The sequence below is a fragment of the Camarhynchus parvulus genome, chromosome 3 (genome assembly GCF_901933205.1).
Source record: "Camarhynchus parvulus chromosome 3, STF_HiC, whole genome shotgun sequence".
In the NCBI taxonomy this organism is placed as follows: Eukaryota; Metazoa; Chordata; class Aves; order Passeriformes; family Thraupidae; genus Camarhynchus; species Camarhynchus parvulus.
Genome location: NC_044573.1, coordinates 42467544 through 42491914, shown reverse-complemented (window position 1 = coordinate 42491914; position 24371 = coordinate 42467544). Strand labels below are relative to the sequence as shown.

The 24371-nt window shown below is 36.2% G+C and overlaps 1 protein-coding gene across 5 annotated transcripts in view; it reads left to right on the top strand.

Moving 5' to 3' along the window:
• Window positions 1–24371, top strand: part of SIPA1L2 (signal induced proliferation associated 1 like 2) — a 125191-nt gene that overhangs the window by 40399 nt on the left and 60421 nt on the right. For all 5 annotated transcript variants that reach the window (XM_030945096.1, XM_030945095.1, XM_030945091.1 and 2 more), the window contains exons 3-5: window positions 12580–14286; window positions 20453–20586; window positions 20674–20862. In XM_030945096.1, coding sequence (XP_030800956.1) covers window positions 12822–14286; window positions 20453–20586; window positions 20674–20862 — 1788 coding nt within the window. In that variant the 5' untranslated portion in view covers window positions 12580–12821. The remainder of the gene's footprint in view (window positions 1–12579; window positions 14287–20452; window positions 20587–20673; window positions 20863–24371) is intronic.

Sequence of the window (24371 nt, the reverse complement as noted above, 5' to 3'; positions counted from 1 at the left end):
ACTTTGTGCTAAATCAAAGCCAATAATGAAATTCAGAGGCAGATTTTTTACAATGCCTACACTGCATTACTATGCCTGTGTGTGAACACTTTGGATCAGTTAATTATACCCTCCTATTTGAACGTTTTCATTTACATAAGGAGCAGAACTTGATAAATCAAATATAAAATTCAGTGTCTGATTTATTGGATGGGGTGTTATGTAACCAGAATTTTAAAAGCAAAAGTTAAAACAAAATTGGCCCTATAAAAGCAAACCATTCCAGATGAATATGAATTTAAAACTAACATTCCCCATGCTTTCCAAAAGTGGACCACAGTTATGTTTTTCATGCTTCCAAATAGTGCTATTTCTTAGTGTGCTTGGAGATCTGTTTAAAGATAAATTATTGATTATTGAACTTGTCAGTAAGCCACCTTAAAGCAAGACTTAATTTTCAAACATTTTTGCCTTTTAGCTCTTTATCATAAAGCAGTAAAATTAGAACATGTCAGCATGCTTATGGTGGCTTGTAGCTAAGAATCAAGAAAGGCTTGTAGACATTTTCTGTAATGTATCTCTAACATAAAGGAATGCAGCTCTGAATCTGCATTCCTTAACCCAGTCAGGATGATGACTTTGTCTGGAAAATAAATATATACAACACAGTGTCTTCTTTCCAATCTAGAAAAAATGAGATCTTGACTCTCTGACTCAGAATATTTGAAAGATGTGTTTCCACACTGTATTTACGAAGACAGTTTTTTTTCCTGTTTAAAATGAAAATATATAGCATACTTTCTCAGCAGGACAACTCCAGAAAGTTCTCAGACATGTGCTTTAACTTAGTAAACTGAATCAAATCTGTAGAGCAATGATAATGCAATGTTATTGTTTGGAGTGGGTTTGGTTATTTTTGTGTTTTGTTGTTTGTTGTTTGTTCTTTTTTTTTAATTTGAGGGGGAAGCAGAAGGAGTCCATAAAGTTGATATAAAGCTTTAACGAAATAATTATAGTCCTCTTCAATCTCATTGAGAGCAAGATTTTTAGCTTAACAGCAATTTGTTGCTAGATGGGTATCAAATGATCACTGAACAGATGGCAGTGACATTTTATTGCTATCAGGTTGTGCCAAATTTGAGTGGACTGATGAAAAATGAAGAACAATATTCTGCTAACAACCCCTTCACTCCAGCTACTGTTCTTCTGTTTATATCTGGAATTATGTAAAAAGATTCTATTCATCAGAAAAAGAGCTGTTGCTGTACAAAGCTGTGGGACCAAGTGGCCTAGAGGGTGGCTGTCTCAGAGAGGCACTTGTTTGCCCATGCTGAATTGTTCAGTGCCAGGCGGTCCAGGTCCAATTGCTTGTGCTTGGAAATGTCATGAGGACACAAGTTACCAAGTTATTTGGTAACTGCCAAAATATTTAGTGTATATTGTTAATATTATTAAGTCTGCTTTCCAAATTTGCAGTGTAAAATTAAGAACAAAATTGTTTGTATGTAGTAAGACTGTATGAATCAAGTGCATTATGGCCACCATAGATTTCTATATGGAATTCCTGCTCTTTTGCTTCTGAGAGGAAGGATAGAAAAAAGTGAAACTTCTATTCTCAAAATATAAGTTTTAAAAAACTATCTTGATGCGCAGTGATGTGAAGGGACAGTTTAGAGCTCTACAGTGATGCAGAAGTACCAGAGAAGTTATGTGGTGACATTTGAAACTGCAGATCCTCAGTCAGCTTGAAGCTACAGTTCCAAAAACTGGCCAGTAATATTATCAGTTTGTACTACCTCACAATTCCTGCCAGTTGATAAGGAATCAGGGTCAAACTAAACTGGTTTTAATAAAAAACGTCTCATGTTCACGTTTCCTTTTTTAAAAAACTTATTTTGTTTTAATCAACCACTTCCTTCATTAAGACTAAAAATAATTCAGAACCGTGGTATCAGAGCCACTCTACTGCCAAATGACATGACAGGAAACATACTTCCTGTTTTACTTTCTTGAAAACATAAGAGAAATCTTAGTTTTGTTTCTCTTTTTTCCTTAGAATGTGCTTTTGTACTTCTTAGTGAACAGTAAGGCCTCTTAGCTAGAACATTAGAATGTTTTGAGTTGTCACAGGAAGTGTTTCTCTGCTGTCATAGACAGTGGGTTTGGGTGTTTTTCATTGCTGAGAACTTTTGCAATGAGACAGTTATTCGAATTCTCCTTTGCTTTAGATGTGAAGTGGACTCAAGCACTTCTTTTCCTCTAGAAATGAATTAACTTGAACTTCTAAAACTGTATTTATCCACTTTCTGATTCCCTCTTAGCCCAGATGTTGCAATGTGTTGGAAAGACCGGTGTTAGCTTGGTGTGACCCTTTCTAATAGACAGACTCCAATAGAAATTGAAGTCCTTTGGTAGAAAAACTCAAGTATCATCATAAGTGTTACTACAGGAAAACTCAAGAAGAACATGGATATATCTTTAATATTGGGAGTGAAATATGAGGACATATATAACCAAAATGTGTGTTTAGCCAAGTTTCTCAAATCTTATTTTAATCATTGCAGTTTTCACTCAAATTTCTATGTACAACAGGAAATTGGATAAAATAGTATAAGTAGCAAAATTTTATAATTTTCTAGGCACTGAGTATAAGTATCATATCCATATATTCCTTGATACCAAAAGTTTTATACATTGATGGATGTTTGAAAGGTTATCTGTAATATATATGTTTTTTACATTTGGTTTAAATGCAAATATCTGGTTATTTTGAGCCAGCAAGGTATGCTGTGAGTAAGTATATGAAAACCTGCTGGGCGACATACATATTTTCATGAACATGAGGAGAATGACAGTTTGATCTTTTATCACTTATCATTTAGTGCTTTCATTTTATACCTCTAAAACCCTTTTGGAATTCCGGCTCCCATTGGGTAAATGAAGTCTTAGTGATGGTAGTGTGTCAAAGCAGAAGATTTTTGGAATGGAATAGTGAGTTTTCAAACTGTTGTGTAGCCATGACTAAAATCCATGCAGGGTCTTTGACTGTCTCATTCATCGACCGATTGTACTGAGTGTGTCTTTGCTTTAGGGAGGCTCTTCCTTTCTCCTTCAAAAAATTAGATTCCTTTAAAAGCTGTACCCATTGGAGTGAATATTTCTGGTAGAAGTAATATTAATGTTGTAAGCGGTTTGCTGTTTGGAGGAGTTTGGTGATCTCTGGAGCTAAGTCCAGTGTTTGGGTCTGTAAGGTCATACCATGGGATCCAAGTGAGTGCTTAGGTCTGACATCACCAGGGTGAGCGTGGCAGGCTTGATCAGTGCTCCTGCCTGAACAGCATTTTTACTGTGAAGCGCAGTTATAATGGAAATATGTAAAAGAACTTTCTTGTTCTGGCTAAAAATAGCTTTGTACATTTCAAAAGCTTTCTTGAGTAGTGTCAGCATCTGAAACCTCTTTCGTGGAATAGGCAGCCTCAGCTGTTTAATAGATGCATTGTTTTATCTTTTCACTGAGTGCATGAAAAAGCTTTATTTTGGGCCTCGCTGTACTAGACTTATGAAAAGTGGAACTGCCTCAAATTTTTGTGACATACTGACTCTGAAAAGCCAAAGCTTGCAATCTTGTTCTGTCTTTCTGAACAATATCTCCTTTTGCAGTACTAGACTCCTTGTTCAATTTCAGTGCAGCTTCTGAACCTGCTTCCAAATTTCTACCTCAGAATGTGAAACAGCAGTCAAAATGTTAGGACATCTCTACTTTCCTATCAACTTCTAATTAAAACCCATTTCTTCAGATAGCTAAAGAGGTGCCAACTCCAGAATTCCTATTTTTTTCAGAATAATCAAAAGCAATTGTATACACAATGTGGGAACAGCCTGACATATATATCCCAAAAGCTGTAGAAAAAAACTGTAGAAAATACAGTACTAGCGCATTGTCAGAAATTTATTTGAGCATATTTTTCAGTTAGAAATCTGTCTCCATTCACGAAGCCTTAAACTTTGAAGATTGATAACTCAGATAATGATGTTATTCAACTACTCCTAATTTTTCAATCCCATCATTCCATCTGTAGCAATTTGTTAAAAATTCTTACAGTGTGACTTTTTTTATGAAATGGACATTTCTGAATGTTAAGTGGGTTGCTTCTTGTGGGTTTTTTATCTAGTTTTCTCTATGCCTGCTCTTAGGCAGAGTGCTTTTCAATTGGAATTTCAATTCTCTGCACTGAGCTAGAATTAGAAGAAATAATTTCTGATGTGACTAATTATGGGAGAAGGTGTACAATATGTTCTTTTCTTTGTTTTAAAATAGTGCAGTACTCTTCTTATTTGCTGAGTTGCTTTTTGTTTCTGCCAGTATTCTATAAGAACTGCATGAAAGACAACATTTGTAGTACTTGCAAATGTTTCTTAACAACTTGAAGGTAAAAAGTTTGTTTTGAAATGGAGCACATGTATGTTTCTTTCTCAACATACAATATGAATATGCTTCTTTCTGTATACTCTTCTGCTAGGCGATTTACAGGTGCTGTATTTCTCTTTTGGTGCTGTTATCCAGGTGCTCATACAATTGGTTGTCCTTTTCTTTGTCTTTGAATAATGTGAACAAGCTGCATGAGTCCTGTCTTTATCTTTCTAAGCTTTGCCTCTGACAGTGACTTGGTCCACTTGTTGTTTGCCACATGGGTTATCATGGTGTTTGGCATCCTGTACAGTGGATGAAGGAATGGTCCCTGCCTTGTGGGTTATACAATTGAAATGAGAATGCATACATTCATGAAGGAATGGCCAATTCAACAATCTTCTCACAGTTTGACTTTTGATAATTTCTGAGCCTGTAGACAATTCTGTTTCCACTGAAATTTCAGATGTTGTCCAGCTTGTTTGAGAAGATCACTTTTTTTGTTGCTTTTTGAGTGGAACTTGCTACAATGCAGTGTTTCTGTAATATAACTGAAAATGAGTCATCCTTACCCTTTCAGAATAATTCATACTTTGTCTAATGTGAACTCCCTTACTGAATTGGATCTATGGCAGAGGAAAAGAACACATAATGCAAACAGATTTTTGCTTCCTTCTTTCTAAAATATTGAACTACACTGAATGTATAAAGTATTATGCAAAATTTATTTGTATTTATCTGCTGACTGCTATTTTTTGTGTGAATCTTGTTTATGACACATCTGTATCATATGTTGAACACTCTTCATTTTCAAAGATGAAACTAGAATTAAAATTCTGCTTTACTAGTATTTTAAGGGTGAATCTATTTATGAGGCAATTGCAATTATTGTGAAATGTTGGAGGAACAGGCATAAGTATCTCTAAATTCTTTAAAGTAGGGCAGTGTCTTAGTATGTCAGACTGGATGATTCTATGTAAATTACATTCTGGATGTCTTTTTAGTCTCTCTATAGAAACCAGATTATTTAATACACAATAAGTTTGGTACTTTTTTGTTATTCCTGCCCTTTGACATCTAGGTTCTTGAATGGAAAGAATGAAAGGAAACTAAGAGAGTTTAGAATATGTGAGATTTTAAAAAATTTTCACTGATACCAGAATTTGACTGATAGGCCAAATAACTTCTATTTGCAGTTATTAAAGACTTTCAAAAAATAGTATCAGTTAATAATAATAATAATCTATGAGGAGTTTGGTGCATGTCCCCTCCCCTGGAATAATAGGTGGTCAATTACATATATATAAAATATTTATGTATCTATTTTCAACCTTTTCCTGGAACAATTCTTCAGTCTAAGACTTCCTGTTAAAAAGTTTCCTTTTTACTTCATTAATTACTTTAAGTTGTAGGCTTTACTGTATTTTAAGTTTCATAATTTCAGTTAAAAATAACTGAACTGAATTTCAAGAATGCGAATGAAATATTCTTAGTGTGTTTTTCAGTGGCAGTTTTGCTATTGTTTAAACTCTGCTACTTTACATGGTTCAACCTGACTAAGATACAGCTTCACTTCCAGTTTTGTAGTTGAACTCTGCATAAGAGCTGTAAGAATAGGAGGATATCCAGTTGATTCTGGAAATCAAATTAGCCTTAATGCATCTCTGTCAAATCTTGCATTAATGGAACAACAGAACATTGGTATTAATAGTCTAAGAAAATGCATTGCTGAAACAGTCACAAATTTATCTAAATACAGTTTTCAGTAATAGAAGGTGATTTCTAACAAGGTTTAGAATAAATGACAGTAAGGCTATGGTCAGTAACAGTTTTGTATAAAACACTAATGTTCACTGAGAGATAACCTGCGTTGCTTGATGAAAAAATTAAGCAGTGTTTTTTAACTAAACAAAGCATGAATTGAGATAAAATATGTAGGACCACATATGCAGGAAAAGTAATAGAAGATAAGCTAAAGGGAAGCTGCTGGAACTTTGTCATAGATATTCTTTGGTATAATGAGTTACACTGAAGAAAGTGCATCTTTTGTAATGGCCTTTTTTGGTTTTTTTCACTGAATGGATGCAGTATATTTAAAAATAACCAAACTGATGCATAGTATTGAGTTTTGTATTTAGCAGTTGGAAGGTGAGATTTATTAAAATATTTTCTCTGGAAATGCCAAGATGACAGCTGGGGGATCTTGACCATAGGATGAACAAGTCTAGCATTTCAAAGGGTCTATTTGCTATTACCTCTTACACAATTATCTCTATAGATGGCCATCAGATTTTTCTAAGCCTGTTGGTGAAGGAGAAAGTTATGGCTGGAGAGGTCTCTCCCATAAAAGTAAAATATCTTTCATTGAACAGCATCAAACAGATGTGGAATTCATAGTTTTGTTGCATCTCTTTCTCAGTATTTATGTTCATCTGCCATTTTCTTTGTTGGAGGAGGGAACTATGTTTGAAGAACAGAGTATGTTTTTTTATTTTTATTTCTTTTTTACCCAAAATCTTGTACCAGTCCAAAATTAGTGCAATTCCACTGTTTTGCTAAGAAAAGTCAGGGTCTTACACCAGCACTGAGAATCGTGTAGGCTGTTGTCACTCTTAGCTATAGCTCCCTCCCTCTCTCCCACTCCCTGTGATTGTTTGTGGATACATTTTTGTAACTATGTTATTTCAACAAGGGGGTTTTTTCCATTTTCTACTCTGAAATTTCACTCACAGAGACTATAAATGTAAAGAAATACAGCATAGCTAAGGAAGTGTGCAACAAGTATTCACTATAGAGCAGCTCATCTGTATTTCCATTTGCCAGATGAGGGTCTTCCCATCGTTCTTCTGCCTCTTTTCCATGTCTGCATATTAATCAAGTATCTGAAATATGCATAGCTAAAGCAACCATTTATACTGTAGTAGTTATAGCTTTAGTTGTAAATTTGATGTACAATAATTTGAACCTTTTTTTTCCATGAGCTTTCCTCATAATTTGATCATTGTATTATTTCCAATCCATTTTCCACAGCTGCAATCTGAATAAGTGACTCAATTATAGTTTAGCGTTATTCTTTAATATTCACTGAGCCCTATGGAAAACTTTGAAAGAAATATTCTATTTAAAGACAATTATGCTTAAATATCATCGTTTTCTAAAGACATTTGCATGAAAAAAGGCAAAAACATGAAGAACTAATTTTTCATTTTTCTTTTTCATACTACTATCTGCAGTAATGTCTCCTGTGTGACATCATAATCAACTGTCATGTGCTATGATATCACAGTTTAGTGTGATCAGAGTTCTCTGAATTGAACACACAAATAACATTGCTTGGAAACCAGACATGGCTGTCACTTTGCTTCTGAAAATTGGATAGTTCTTTTAGGAACTATTAAGAATATTAAGGAAATCATTAAGAAATGGATGCTGTTAACAGATATATTAAAATAAGTAAATCTAAGAATACTTGCTAACATAGTCTGTTAAAAAAAAAAACAAGTTGGAACTTGAATTTAAAAAGTTTCTTCTACTATTTTGTAATTTTTCAGTGGTGATCTTAGTTTTGTGACACATCTTTGTGACAGATCTTGTGACACATTTGTTCAGTGAGTTATGTCTTCTAGAACTTGTGAGAATACAGGCAGCTTAGGAACCATGTTCATTTGTCCCTTAAACTCTTCTTTTTCATTGCACTTGAAAGCATGTGCAGAATTTTCTTGCAAACTTCAGATTCCCATGAAGTGGCAATTGTGTAGCTGCTGCTCTGCTGTACTGGCCAAATACATAACTCTACTGCACCACTCTGTGTTTCTTTGAAGACTGGAAACTAACTGGAGGGAGACAGAAAATGCTGTGTAGAACCAATTGAATGCAAATTAAATGTCGGGTCTTCAGCTTTTGGCATATTATTACTGCCTGTACTCCAGTTTTAACAAATTGCACTTCCCATTTTTTTTTAAGATTAGTAGAGCTTGAAAGTCATGGTGTATAGAATTGTCATCTCGATAAATAGTAGAGATTAATGCTTTCATCCAAATTATGCATTCTTTTTTAGGATGATAGCATTACATAATAATAGGGGCAGATTTCCAAAGTCTTGATCAACCAAATGATCACAGAAAGACTTCTTAAATAATTCATTTCCATCTATCAAGGCTGACATGAGGCAGCGTTACCAAACAACCTCTTTTTGACAGGATAGTCCAATAGCACAGTTCTCATTCATTGCTCCGCTACTGGCACAGGAACATTTGTGGGCACATATCCAGGTCCCCAGGAAACTTGGAATCGTTCCATGTTAAAGAACTGTAACTGTAGCTAACAAACCAGCTGCTGTATTGAGCTCAGAAGGAAGTCTTTGTAGCTGTGTGGAAGGAACTTAAGTTATTTGCATAACATCCAGCAGTCTTAGTGGGAAGGGTTGGCAGGAGCACAACAGCAGGGTAGGCATCCAGCTTTTCTTTTTTGACCTTATCTGTCACTGATTCCATTCTTCAATGCTAGGGTGAGATGAAAAGAGGGAAGTGAAGAACTTGACCAAAAGAGCTGTACAAGTCTGAAGAGTCCTCATGATCACACTGACATCGTTCTTTGTGGAAGTAATAGTTTAATAAGTTCAGCAACAACAAAAAACAGGTTTACAATAAATAGTGTCAACATCAGTGCAATATTTGTGAGTTGGTAAATTCTTACTGTGGAGAGAGAAAATCCTTAACAACAGATAACATAAGACTATAGTGCCATCCATCAGCATAAGTCAGCTGTCAGCCAGACCATGCTACTGTGCTGAGTTAGAGGAATTTACAGAAAGGGTCAGTCATGTTAAAAAACAGGCAGATTTTTTTTTCAATTAGGCCAATTTCAGATTAAGAAAAAAAAATTAACAATATGTCTTAAATATATTGCATCACTTATTCAAACATTATTATTTCCAATAAAATACCAATCTGCATTTCCAAACAGGCATTTCTTTAGTCTTCTGTCATACCAGTTTGCACTGTAAAGAAAATGAATTCTCTATTAAAGTACTGTCTTTTGCAATGTACCTCTGTTAAAATACTCAGACCATACTTCATCAAGTATTTAAGCTACGACCAGCACCAGAGAAAAAACAAAACAAGTCTTGCTTCCCTGTGGCCTTCAGGCTCTGCTGCCTTTCAAAAATGCAGATGTTTATGAGGCCAATCAGTAAATCACATTGTGGATTTGGATTGAAAATAAGTGGGCTGGTAGTGTCCATCTGTTGCTCTTTCCTTCTGCCTCCCACCACCTTGTCTCCAGTTTCAATTCAACCTTCATTATGCTCCTGGTCCAATTCACTACTTTTGCAAATGCTTATGATTGATAGAAAAATGCTACACTGCAAATGCTTATGATAGAGAAAAGGCTAACGCAAGAGAAGAAAAGAATGGAATTTTTACAAGACAGCCTTTTCTTACCTTATATGTGTTTTTTCCTATTATTCAGAGATTTTTTTAAAATTTTAAAATGCATAAACTAATGACTTCTATTAATGGTTTTTATGTAGAAAAGGGCAGGGAGGCTACAAGATGTAATTCACCATAATTTCAAATAAAATTGTATTAACCTTTAATAAGAAGTTAAATATCTTTCCCAGTATGTGAAATTAAACTTACTGTGTGTTCTCACTCTTCTATCTATATTCTGGCAGAAACAGAAAAGATGATTCTGGAATAGTTTAGTTTTCCTTCAGAGTTTTTATTTAGCGAAGGTTTCTTCCACTTCTGTGATGGTATAAAAAACAGTCTAAGAAATGATTAAAAAGCTGTCAGCTGTTCATGTTAATTTGCAAGGAACTTTCTTCTATTTTAACTTTGCAGTATTACTTGTGCTCCAAAAACATTGAGCATATTGACATATCTGAGAGCAATCCTGCAAAGAAATCTTTGGGGTTATTGGTGAAGGAAAAGCTGGACATGACCCAGCAGTGTGTGCTTGCAGCTCAGAAAGCCAAAGACATCCTGGGCTGCATCCAAAGCAGCGTGGGCAGCAGGGCCAGGGGAGGGGATCCTGTCCCTCTGCTCTGCTTTGGTGAGAGCCCACCTGGAACCCTGCATCCAGCTCTGGGGTGCCCGGCACAGGAAGGACATGGACTGTACGAGTGAGTCCAGAGGAGGCCATGAAGATGATCAGGGGAGTGGAACATCTCATGCGAGGAAAGGACATGGACTGTAGGAGTGAGTCCAGAGGAAGCCATGAAGATGATCAGGGAAGTGGAACATCTCATGCGAGGGAGTTGGGGTTGTTCAGCCTGGAGAAGAGATGGCTCCCAGGAAGCCTAATTCTGGCCTTCCAATACCTAAAAGGGCCTACAAGAGAGCTGAAAAGGGACTTCTACAGGGCATGTAGTGGCTGGATGAGGATTAACTGTCTTAAACTGAAAGAGATCAGATATTAGGAAGAAATTCTTCATTATGAGAGTGATGAGCCTCTGCAACAGGTTGTCCAGGATAGGATCTCCCATCCCTGGAAGTGTTCAAAGCCAGGTTGGATGGGGCTCTGAGCAACCTGGTCTAGTGAAAAGTGTCTCTGTATGTGCCAGGGGAGTTGGAACTAGATGATCTTTAAGTTCCCTTGCAACCCAAATCATTCTGTGATCCTTTGACCACTATTTTTCTTTTTGTATAGTATTTTCATAAGTCAGTGTTTAAAAATCCTACTTACCACTTTTCAAGTGCTACTTCTCTGAATATGTCAGTTGTCTAAGTAATCTTTTGGACTTTTGTAAGGAACCTATTTAATTGTCTTTATTGGCTAACAAGGAATTTCTATGGAGTGAAAGTAAGCTGCAGAGATACATTGTTATTGAAATTGTCAGCAATTTCCACTACTGGCCGCATAGAAATCGTAGCCATTATGAGAGTGCTGAAGTCTAGCTTGTGTTTTTTACCTCATTACTGCAGAAGTCTTCTAAAGTTTGCTATATTGAACACAATTTCAGTTGATTTCTGACAAGCAGAAAAAAACCAAGGTTTAGTTTAGATTATTCCCTTTCCCTCATCTCATCCTTTCTCCCCATCCTCCAAGAAGTTTTTATCATGTTAAATATAGGAGAAAAAAACACTCATCTTCTGAACTCCTCTTGCTACCTCATCTCATAATTGAAATCAAGGGAGAATTCATATTCCAAGCTAATTTAACCTGACTTCTTTTTAGTTTCTGGTAAATGCATATTGTCCTTACTTGCAGCATCTTAAAAGGTTGTTATGTTGGCATTTTTGTTCAAGGAATAAAATCTGAAGAATTAGACAGCATTCTGTCTTATCTCTTGCTTTAATCTGCTTTTATGCAATGGATTAATGGATGGACTGTGCCTGCATATGAGTCTTCACAGCATGAGTCATGGACTATTGAAGAGTATTTTTATATCCTAACAGTTCCAATTTTGTAATCAAATTGAGGCTTATCCATAGAGCTACTATCTTTTCTTATTTGCAGAAGAAAACAGGCATGTTCTTTATCACAATAACTGAGTTAACAGTCTGGGTTTCCAACCAGAGGAATATAATATAACAGAAACAACTGTAACTGTTTTACACAGCTAAATAATGGTTTGCACTCCAAAGAAAGGAATGTAAGTAAACCTCCCTTTGGGAAGAGAGAAGGGTAGGGAAACGAAATACATTAATTCACTGAATTAATCGTAGTGGAACAATTACTTATCTTTAAGTGTTCTTTTAAATGGGGCAAAACACATCTCTCTTTATAAGGCCCTATCTGCTCCATGTATTTTACTTACATTTTCTACCAGTCTTGCCTCATCACTCCTGTGTGCATTAATCATTTTCAAGAAAGTTTGGAAAAGAGTGTTTTAGATGTTATGTAAACAAACCCCAGTGATCAGATGGAGAGTAGGCATCTGAGTTGCTGTCAGCATTGCAGGGAATGCAGAGAGAATTGTCTGTGACTATTCTGCTTGTGCATGTACTGGAGAGCCCATGAGAGATGCAGGTTCAAGCTGCTCACAACCTGTGGAATCACATGAAAAACTGGAATTATTACATTTGCCAGGTTTTAAGGAGTCCAAGGATAGAAAATAATACAAAGCAAGTCACTTTAGGTCCATCCAGTTTCATGGGGTGTTATGTGTATACAAGAAACAGTGAAAACTTACTGTTATTCAGTATAAACATTTTAACACTTTTTTTTTTTCTTTTCCTTATGAACAGATTTAAGAAATTTTTCTGGACTAATACTGAACTGAATGCATCTGAACTGAAGAAAATGTTTTCAGATTGCTCTCCTGATAGAAATTGTGCAAAAATGGTACACTGAGGTCCCTGCCTGCACCTGTGGGAAGACTGTAACAGTATTTTTATATCACAGTTTATTGGCCCATAAAAGACGATGTAATAACAAATGTAACAGTAAATTTATACAATAGTAGTGGTTCCCCTCCCACTGACTGGACATGAGTGATCAAAGGTCTTTGCAAGAAGATAAGCACAAGGTTAGCAGAACTTCCTCCAAGTTCAGGGAGTCTTCAAGAAGCATGCAATCTGACGATTATTTTGCTAGGAAACTTAAAGCCTTGAACGGTAGCATGGGTCCTCCTGTTTCTTCAAATGCCTCTAGCAAAGCTGAAAATAATCAAACAAATGGTACACCAGCCGTGCCTAAAATGGGTGTTCGAGCAAGGGTATCTGAATGGCCTCCCAAAAAGGATTGCTCTAAGGAGCTGAGTAAAGCTGCTTGGGAAAACAGACCTCCAGCCAGTTATGAAGGTGTTGGCTCAGTACTTCCAAATGGACAAAACGACCAAAGTGATGAACAGCAAGAAGAGCTAGAACTGGAATTTACAGAGGGAAAATATTCAATTGGAGATCTTTTTGTTCATTCGCCTCAAAGGGGTCTTCATCCCATAAGGCAAAGAAGCAACAGTGATGTGACAATAAGTGATATTGATGCTGAAGATGTGTTAGACCAAAATGCTGTTAACCCAAATACTGGAGCAGCTCTTCACAGAGAATATGGCAGTACTTCTTCAATTGATAGACAAGGTTTGTCTGGAGAAAATTTTTTTGCAATGCTGAGAGGATACAGAGTGGAAAATTTTGAACATAAAACCCTTGCTCCTTTTGGATTTTCTGAGTTTTTCCACTGTGATCCTACGGTTTCTCCGAGTCTACATGCTGCTGCACAGATTTCCAGGGGAGAATTTGTCAGAATTTCTGGGTTAGATTATATGGATAGTGCCCTACTTATTGGTCGAGACAGGGAGAAATCTTTTAAGAGGAGACTTAAATCAGAAGCAGTAGAAACATCTTTGTTTAGAAAATTGCGAACAGTTAAAAGTGAGCATGAAACTTTTAAGTTTTCATCAGACCTGGATGATAGACTTGACAGAAATGTTCGTTCTTGGAACTGTCAGAAATGTTTTGCACATTATGATGTTCAGAGTGTTTTGTTTAACATAAATGAAGCAATGGCTACCAGAGTAAATGTAGGAAAAAGAAAAAATATCACCACTGGAGCCTCAGCTGCGTCACAAACTCAGATGCCAGCCGGCCAGACTGGAAACTGTGAATCTCCTTTGGGAAGCAAAGAGGACCTCAACTCAAAAGAGAATTTAGATGCTGACGAGGGCGATGGGAAAAGCAATGATTTAGTATTGAGTTGCCCTTACTTCAGAAATGAAACTGGTGGGGAAGGAGATAGACGGATTGCACTTTCTAGGGCAAATTCAGCATCTTTTTCTTCAGGTGAAAGTTGTTCTTTTGAGTCCTCTCTGAGTTCCCATTGCACAAATGCTGGTGTTTCAGTACTGGAAGTACCAAGGGAAAACCAGTCCATTCACAGAGAGAAAGTGAAGCGTTACATCATAGAACACATTGATCTTGGAGCATATTATTACCGCAAGTTCTTCTATGGAAAAGGTAAATTTTTCTAATGCAACTGTTCTGATGTATCCATGCATCAGATTTAAATTGTTTAGTAAAGATTATAATTTGTTTTCCTTCTTCTTTATAGAGAGACTTAGGTATTCCAGAGAATCCTGAAACTCTTTATTGAAATTAAGCCTGTTATTTTTGCTCTCTCAGGGCAAAGCATGTGGGTTATGTATGGTGATGCAGTAACTGTGTGAGCTCATTAAATGATTTAATGAACAGTCATATAAAATATCATTTCAGTTAACTTCTCCAACCCAAACTTTCTTGATAAGCAGAAGGAAAAGATGTCATTTATATCCAGTAAATGCACTGGAAATACTGATACTCAGAGTGGGAATAATTACTTCCTAAAACGTGACTCCAAAAGAGAAGGTTTTATTATTAAGGCTTCTGACTCTCTTCTAGATTCAACTGTCTTCAAGTGTGTCTTGAGGCCTTTCATATTGTGTGCACATGTACATGCTTCTTGAATAGAGAGCTTCTGATGTTATTTAGTTTCTCAGCTTAAAGAAGGATGTCTTATGCCTTTTTCCTAGCCCTATAACCTTTTCTTTTAGGATGTGTTCAGTCTGCAAACTGTCAGGATACTCTTGTCAGCATAGTAATTATCTTGGCTTTAACCATTATTCAGATAAACTGTTTCCAGTTTGTGATCAACTTTGATAGTCTGCCTTTAGTACAGGCTTGTGCAATGTGGATGAAATGCCTGGTTTTGTGGGAGAACTCCAAAATACCTGTCTCTGTCCTTTCTGTATTATGAGTTACAGCTAGATCTTCTTGCTTTTACTAAAAGAAAAGGTCTGCTTCTTTGTTTAAAAAACTGTTACAGCTCAATTCTTGTTCTTGAAATCATACTTCCTTTGCTTTCTGACTATTTTTGAACATCAGGAAATAAGCACGGTGCTGTTACTCCTTCCTCCTGTAACCCTTTAAAAGGGACTCAAAAGAGGATCCAGTACAGTGCTGGTCACAATACAATAGAAACTGAGAATATATTAGCTGGAAAAAAACTGCTTAAAAGGCAAGGAAGAGAAGAATCTGGATCTGTGATGGAAGAGGAAAAAAGCCGAACCACAACTAAACAAGGAATGGGCAGTAAATTCACAGGTTCAAAATGGATTCCAAGCTAGACAGTTTGTAAATGATACAAAAAGTGTTGAGGGGAGTCAGAGTGCAAGACAATGAAGTGAAACTTTTGACAAAAGGGTGGCCCATTTTTTGAGGGGCAGAGAGAAGAAAAGATTGGCATTCACAAAAATGAAAGGAAGACTGTCAGTAGACATAGGTGGTGGCAGGATGGGCAGGGGGAAGGGGGAGACAAGAATTAAGCTAGATCAAAGAGGACTTGTTTGTGAAATGCTTTTATCTTGGGTGAGTTACAAGTGCTGAAGTGCGGAACACTTCTGTGGAGAAAAATCTTGTCAGAGAAATTAGAAAATGCAGATGCATACTCAAAGCCACTTTAAATACTATATTATGAACAAACTTAATGACCTTTCTGGAAAATTAATGTGAATGTAATTAGTTTTTATTAGCTTCTGTTCTGAAATAGTATCAGAGTTTCTCAGAGTTTTGTCCCACATAGTATAACACTCGGAAACTTAGATTGTTACTAATTGTTCTCTAGGCAGAGTTCTTCAAAAGTAAACATGGTATGATTCATTAAATATCCAGCAATGAATTGTTACCTTCTCACCTTTACAATGATATGAAAACCATGGCCTGTTCTGCATTATCTTTTTATAGAGCAGTAACAGAGGCTAAATGAGAGAAATCTGTATTGAATGGCTTTTACAATGCAACAAGTCAAGGTGAACAAGCTGATGAAACTAAAATCTTCATTTTTAATATCTGCTCTATTAAGGGATCAAGCACGTAAGGAATCATCTCATTAATTCTAATTGAATACAGTTCTTACCTAAGCAGAACTTACTGTGGACAGAGGAAATAATCCAGACATTTTGCATTGGGCGCCAAGATGTCTTGCTGCTGGCCTGACCTTCTGTATTGAAGAGAAAAATTGACATTTATGTTCATATTGGATCTATGTGATGCTCTTCCATGACAGTGAGCTCTCCAAGCTGATTTTTAGATTTAGTTGTGCAGTTTAATTTTGTCAAAATCATTGTGGTAGGATGAAACAACAATTGAGCAAACAATAGTTACTTTTACATACACTCACTGATTTCTGTTGCCTTTAGGAAAATATATATGAAAAAGAAATTGCTTTCTGAACATTTCATTTTGTTCACAGTTTTATAATTGGCACTTGTCAGCATACTAGTTTTATTTCTGGTTTAAGATGCATGGAAGAAACACCCTGGCATGTGTAGCACTAATTATTCCATTCCCTTTCAAGAAATGTGAGATTTGGGATTCAGTGTTTTCTGAAATGAGTTGTAGTTTTATACTGCATATTTATAAGCTTTGTAACTATTGTTAAAATCAAATCCATTGCAACTGATATAAAATATGTTATATTTATTGAATATATTGCCTCAGTTTTCAGTTGAGAATTGCAAAAGATAGAATATATTTTTTATCTCATTGTTTTTATTATCATTGATTTGTCCATTTCCCCTTGTACAATTATCCTCATAATTCCTTGAGACTTGTTTATTATTACCATGCTTTTTATTTGAGGGATACTTGCAGCCATTTAATGTTACTGACACTATCTGCTGATATGGGATTGAAAAAATGTCCTAAAAGAAATGTACAGGCTTAGCAAGGTATTGATATTAACTCAGTTTTGTACAACTGAGACTTTTGTATTAGGAGAAAAATTGACAACTATTCCTCAAAGTGAAAAAGTAAAAAATGACAAGTATTTTAGCATCTCTCTAGATCTCAGCTAGAAAATAGCATTTATTTTCTTCTTTTCTCCCCTACTGGTTCTTTTAAACCAACATAAACACATTTAAATGAGTTTAATGAGTTTGTACTTTTTGAAATTAAAAAAAAAGAAGATGTCTTAAATTGAAAATGTTTTCCCCAAATCCGAGTATATCAGTAGCCATGCTATTCAATTTACTTCATCTTCCTTACTTTTCTTTTCTGGTTTATCTATTTTATTTTTAATGAATATAAATAGTGTGTTTGGGTTTGTGTCTTTCATGTTGTACAAGAAATTTGTAGGTATCTGCACACGCTTGTATTTTTTTGCTCAGTAATACTGCAGCCAAGAAATCTAGCAACTGTATGCAACCCTTTTCTAATTTACATCAAAATGGAAAGCTCTAGACTTCTAACGGAGGAGTTTACCTTATGTCAAAGCCTGAATTATGCAGCTGTGGGGAGCTTTTATGTTATTGGAAGTGTTTGATGCCCAAACTTCTCTCTCTCCCTTTCTCTGTGTTCTCTGTAAAGTCCAGTTCCATTTAATAAAATTGCCCATTTAGACTCAAAGTTTTAATTTAACACTGGGAAATCCATAAGGTACATTATTTATCCATGCAGGTAGAATTCTCAGACTGGGAAAGGACTGTAGTTGGAGAGCAGGAGCAGATAATTTAATGCCCGCACCTCTTTGATTCCAGGTTTTCCTTCCAAAAAAAGTTGAAATGTGCTGATGCTCATTCTCCTTCCACTAGGAGGTGGATTGGAACAACCTACATACATCATAGATATATTTTTGAAAGACTACTGGAAACTTAATTTAAACTTGATTTGAGAGATAAGACTGTCCTTTGTGTAGAGATGATTTATTTCATTCTTTTGCATTAATTCTGAGAGTATGGATAACTGCTTAGTGAAAGACATTTTGGAAAAAACTTCTTTACACATTTCTACAGATACATTACTTAAAAAAAAGTTCCAAACTAGCTCAAAAATGCTAGCAAAATGATTTTTTTTTTAATCCAGACAATCTTTAAGGAAAAATTAGTCAGTTAATTGTTGTTTAAGATATGGGATTATGGCATAAATTGGATTGGAAGATATTTCTGCAGGCCATCCAGTCTAATTCCCTCTTTAAAGTTCCCTTTAAATATAGGTTCTGAATAAGTTGCTCAAAACCTATTTCCCTTTAGCTGTGGCTTTAGGTTTTTTATAGTATCTAAGGATGGAGATTTCACACTCTCTCTTGGAGACCTGTTTGTGTTAGATTCCCCCCACTCAGAGGCTGCATGTTGTGATGGTTGCATCTTGTTCTTTCACTTTGTACCTTCTAGAAGAGTCTGTTTCTCCTTTCTCTACAACCTCCCATCAGCCTGTGGGATCCAGCAGTTATTTTCCCTGTTAATCTGCTCTTCTTCAGCTGCACAAGCCTATTTCTTTTAGCCTTTCCTCATCTGTTGTATTCTCCAGCCCTCTAATTGTCTCCATAATTGTCTGTTGGCCTTGTCCCACTCTCTCCAAAACTGGACACTGCTTCTCACGTGCCCTCAAAAGTGCCAAACAGAAAGGCACAATGTTCTCCTGAGCTTCTGCAAGGCTCTTGCCCAGAGTGTGGTTGCCCTCCATCTCTGTTGGGAAGTCCTGCTGGCTGCTGCAGCCTGTGCTCAGGGGGTCCCCAGTCCTCTTCCACAGAGAGGCTCCTGAGGCAGTGGGTTCCCAGCCTGTTGTATGAGTTTGTTCTGTTTGATGTGCATGTCTGTGTTGGTCTTCATAAGGGCTTTTCAGTCCATTTTCTTGGATTGTCAAAATGAGAGTTTGTTTTAAAGTGTCAGGTTGAAAACTTCAAGTGGTTTAAGAGTTGCTTCACATGCAGCTCAGCTGTCACAGCTCATCTGTAGCTGCCTCCAGGGGAAGAGGAGAGTGGGAAGTGAAGCACAGACACCCTACAGCTGTAGGTCTCTACTTGTGTGGCTTTGCCCTTGCCTGGTTTTGTTAGAACTGAAGGATTATGCATTTCCCTGTCTGCCCTGTGCACATATTGCTGATTTGCTAAAAGCCTGCTGGTTATTCCCCTTCATCTGTTGCACCCATCTGCAGTCCTAACCTCCAATACATGAACTGTTCTTTTAGAGTTTGGTCAGGGACAGCAACTTGCTGAGGATGAACTCCGTTCCATCATTTACATAATGAAAAACTCTATTAAACAATAACACCTCCACCGTCAAATTCTGATAAACATTTTAGTAACTGGCCACTAATTGCAATTTGTGTTACTGACCACAGTCCTTTAAGGTCAACTGTCCAGCTGTTTCTGCCCACCTTATAATTTGCATGTCCAGACCATGTCTTTTCAGTTTAGCTACACAGATATACTATGGGAGACTGTGTGAAAAGAATTGCTAAGGCACAAATGGGTGACATTCATTGCCCCTTCCTCATCCATAAAGCCAGTCACATCACTGCAGAAAACAACTGGATTGGTCATGCATGATTTGCATTTTTTAAATCTATGCAGGCAGTTTCCAAGTATCTTTTTGTCCTTCAGGTGCCTGGAAATGTCTTCTGTGAGAATTTGTTCCTTAATCTCCCTGGGAACTAAAATTTACTGTGGCTGTTCTATGGTTTCACAGACCCTCTTGCCCGTTTTTAAAGGTGACTGTAGCTACTCACTATGACATTTCAAAGGTGGCAAGAAGGAGCCTCAGCACAGATCCTGATTGGTCACATGGATTTGAGTGTGTCTGGTCTCCTTGAATGGTCTCTGACATGATCTTTCTCTTCAGCTCATAGTGCTTTACTCTCCCAGACTGGACCAGTGGCCTCAAGGATGAATTTAACTATTCATCAAACACTGAAGAGTTAGTAGACTCAATTTTCCCTTGTTGAGACCGAGTTGCTGCTTGGAATGTAAAGTTGTAAATAAGAATAAGAATAAGAATAAAGCTTATTTGTTTGAAGACTCTTAGCTTTTATTCAAGATTATATATAGATACAGTTTCTCCAAACTAGTTTCTTACGGCATGAAACAAAAAGATTAATTTTGTAGTAAAAAAGGGGAAAAAAATTTCATGGTAGCAGCAGTTGCAGTAATTTATGTGATATGAGTGACCATTTTGCTAATCAAAATTAGCATTTGTGATTCATGTACTTATTCTACAGTTCAGAAGATCACCAGCTGGTGTATTCACAGACCTCATGATTCAATTAAAAATGATCTCTTTTTCTTGCTGCAGAAATTTTTTTGAGATTTGATGAAAATTTTCTAGGGGATTCATACTTTACTCTTATTTCTTCATTCATTCCTCTGTAAAAGAGCATCAGAACTACTTTGGAATAGATGAAAATCTTGGACCTGTAGCAGTCAGCATCCGGAGGGAAAAGGTTGAAGATGCTAAGGAGAAAGAAGGATCTCAGTTCAACTATCGTATTGTTTTCAGGACAAGTGAGGTAATGTTCATTCCATAATTCTGCAAAGCAATGGAAAAGTTGAGTATTAGAGCTAAAAATGTTTTGTGTGTTGTACCTTTACTGCAGCTGACTACACTTAGAGGAGCAATTTTAGAAGATGCTATACCATCCACTGCCCGTCATGGCACGGCAAGAGGTCTGCCTCTCAAAGAGGTGCTGGAGTATGTAATACCAGAGCTGAGCATCCAGTGCCTGAGGCAGGCTTCCAGCTCACCCAAAGTACCTGAGCAGCTGCTTAAACTGGATGAACAAGGGGTATGTAGCACATGGCCTTCTTTTTAAAGACTATTCCTTAGATAAATAGAAAAAAAATTAAATATATTGAATATATTGCAGAGAGTGCTAATTAACATGGATCTGTAATGCAAACCATTCCATTTCTTGGTTTTAGAGAAACTTGCCTATTTTTCATTGACAAAATGAGGTTTACTTTTCTAAGCAAATACTTCTTAAAATAAGTTTCAGCTGAAGGAAATAAATATTGGTCTATGGAGATTGTCTTTCAATGGCTGAGTGAAAGATTATAAAGTTTTAATATCAGTAAGAAGGGATTTTCGCAATCTGTATTTGCACTTAAATATGAAAATACATCTAATACATGAATGCACATGAAAATACATCTAACACTATTAGTATTGTGTGTGGGTAAGGAGGCAAAGCATGTTGTGTCTTAAGTCTCTGCATCTAAAATTTATGGTTATTTTTTACAATACCATTTTATGATATGTATTTGTATTTTATGAATTTACTGTATTCTAACTAGGATAGAATACTCCTATATTCACTGAACTGAAATTGTGATTGAGACTACTGAATTAAATGCATGGCAATAAAATATTTGAATGGCTTAAATTTTGAGAGAAAATGGTAAGGTCTATTAGGTTCAATAAAAGTGAATATGCTTCATTCAAAGCTAGTAGTTAAATTTATGGTTTCTGAATATTTTGTGAAGGACATACTTGTGATGGTTTTTAAAAAATGTCATTTAAATTGAAGACTGTACTTTCTAGGTGAAAGTTGGTATCTATCCATTGAAGTCCAATCCAATGATTGAACCAGTTGAATATGATGGTGCTATGGTTAATTTTTTATTGCTGACTCAGTTTCAAATGTAGTGATTGCATCTAATCACTAGTGGTGTCTACCGGAATTCCTTGTGCCTGTAACAATTGCTCCAAACAAAGCATGTGTAGTCAGAGGAACAGAATTGCCTTTTTTGGATGGATTGTTAAGCTATCTTTAGTACTCTTTACTTAAGCTAATTTTGTTCACATTTATGTCTGAGGATGGTGTTGATTTTGCTGAATGTTGTTGTTTGCTTCTGTATTTGTCAGTTTTTCTGGTGAAACAATACAGGGAAATCATAGGCACTGAATTCTGAATCCAAGAATTCCTGATGTGCTCTTGCTCTCTGCTGTTTGAGCTTCAGAGTGAGTTTAGGTTAATCTAGTAAATAATATTCACTTCAGAGGGGCAGTATGTTCAAGGCAGTATTGAGTATGACTGTGTTTGATCTGATTTGAGTATTTCTCAAACTCACTAACAGTATTTCCCAAAAACTGAAAATTGAGATTGTTCACTGAACTGACCAAAGTGATTCTTTAATCATCATCTCCTCACTTGGAGAAACAGCAGTATATAGCACTTCCTTTTGTTTTGTGTGATCAGTTCTGGAATTCAGTCCTATTATTAAATGGGTTGTCAGCTGACAAAATGTAATATTAATATACCTTATGTACCACTTACTACAAGGTAATTACTTGAACATAGACAGAAAGCTGTGCAAAGAACTGGCATGAGATCCATTTTTGGTTTTAATCCTCTTAGGTACTTATTGCATTCAGTATATTAATCGAGTAAATACAAAAAGAGTTATGCTTGGCAAGTGAAGGTGAGGACTGGTGGCAATATCATGCATTTAAAAAGATGAATTATGATCTGGAAGATTAGTACTGTCACCAGAGTGATATGAATTTTGTCTAATGGAGTATTAGATGTTTGCATATTTCCAGAGCCAACTGAGGACTACTTTTATGTTTTGATTTCATTCACTACCTGTTAGATAATTTTTCTGTGAAATCTAATATGGATTATGAAGGAAGCATGTGGCTAAATTTTGTCTCTAAAAATGGCAGTAGAAACCACTTGTAAATTGGATGATTGACCTAATTTGAATGCATTAAGAAATTGCCTTTTCCCAATTTATTTTGCCATATGATGCTCATCATTAAATTCAGCTGTATATTTGCAAGAAAAGTCAGCATTTATCTGCTACTGTTGTTTTTTTAAGCTTTCTCCAACTTCCCCCTAGTTTGCCTTTCAAATTTCTGCTAATGGTTGTTTATTGTATATGCTTTTTGGTTCCCCTAACATCCCTCTAGGGATGTTCACTTCTCTCTAAGCTGTAGAATAAAGTTTAAAAAGGGCCAAAGAAATTAAGATTGGTTGCAGTGACATTTAGTGGCAATTTTATGTCTAATCTCTCGATGTTCCTTGATATAAAAGAATCTAAAATCTTCAAATGATGGAAGTCAACAAGTTCTTGTTACATGATAGATGATCTGTGCAAAAATTTGACCGGATGCCAAGATTCAGTAGTGAGTGATTCTGACAAGAACACAATCATTTTGAGTGAGGAAGGACTGCTGTGCACCTTCAATACATATAACAAATCCAAGTAGCTAAATGGATTTAGCAGTTTTTTTGTGGTGTCATGTTATTAAATTGTTCTCAGCATAAAATATAACTGAATGTAAAATTTGTGAGTTGGAAATAATGAAATCGGAACCACGTCTGCAATTATTTTCTCAAAAAAATTTGAACAAGCATGTGGTACCATTTCAAAACTGGCAAACTTTATCAGTTTTAAATATTCTGATAGTTCTTCATGCCAGTTAAATGTATGACATAAGAAGATCTTGCCAAAGCTCGTTGAGTTATTTCCCTTTTAGACACTGACATTATAAATGTACCTTAATCTTCTGCACAGCCACCATGATCTTGGCTGAGAGTTCTTTTACTCAGATGTTCTAATTTCATAGTTGTGAGGGGTTCTAGCACAGGGACAGGAGGTTCAGATTACTGCAAATGAGCTTGCAGCTTGTTTAGCAATAGTGTTTTTTTATTGTATTGGCTTTGTTCAGAATTGTATAGCGTTCATAGTTCTTGTCTGCCCACGAAGTCAAATCCCAGGATTAGTTCATATCTTGAGCTGGTGAGTCTCAGATCCTCATTTTCTATGTCTCTTAGCTCAATGTTTAAACTGTGAGATATTGGATTGTTGTTTAAGATAGGCATATACTTCACTCCTGTTTGAAATATTATTGATATTCATAAACAAATGCAGGAGTGACTGGCATCCGCAGAATGGAAAAGTGTGACTAGACCAAATATTTTGCCCAGGTGCCTTTTTACTCTTAGTTCTTGTCCCTGTTTTTGGTGGCTCAATTTAGCATTTAACTTTACTTGTCAATTCTAGTGTGAAGTCAAGGAAATCAACTTAAATCCCCTGTGGTTTAAGTTAAACTATTTGGCACAGGGCTGGTATAGAGGTGACAGTGTGGTCACCATCATTTAAAGTCTTCTGGGATGTGTCAAGTAACAGCACTGCTTCCTGATAGCTAATGTTTGTTTGACCAGTTATTTTGCAGTTTCCTTCATGAATTGTTCATGCTAGCTTTCTGCTGAAAAAAATAGTCACCAGTGTGCAATCTGGAACCTTTTGTTAAATACCTAACTCTCTTTAAAATGGGGATCAAGGAAGC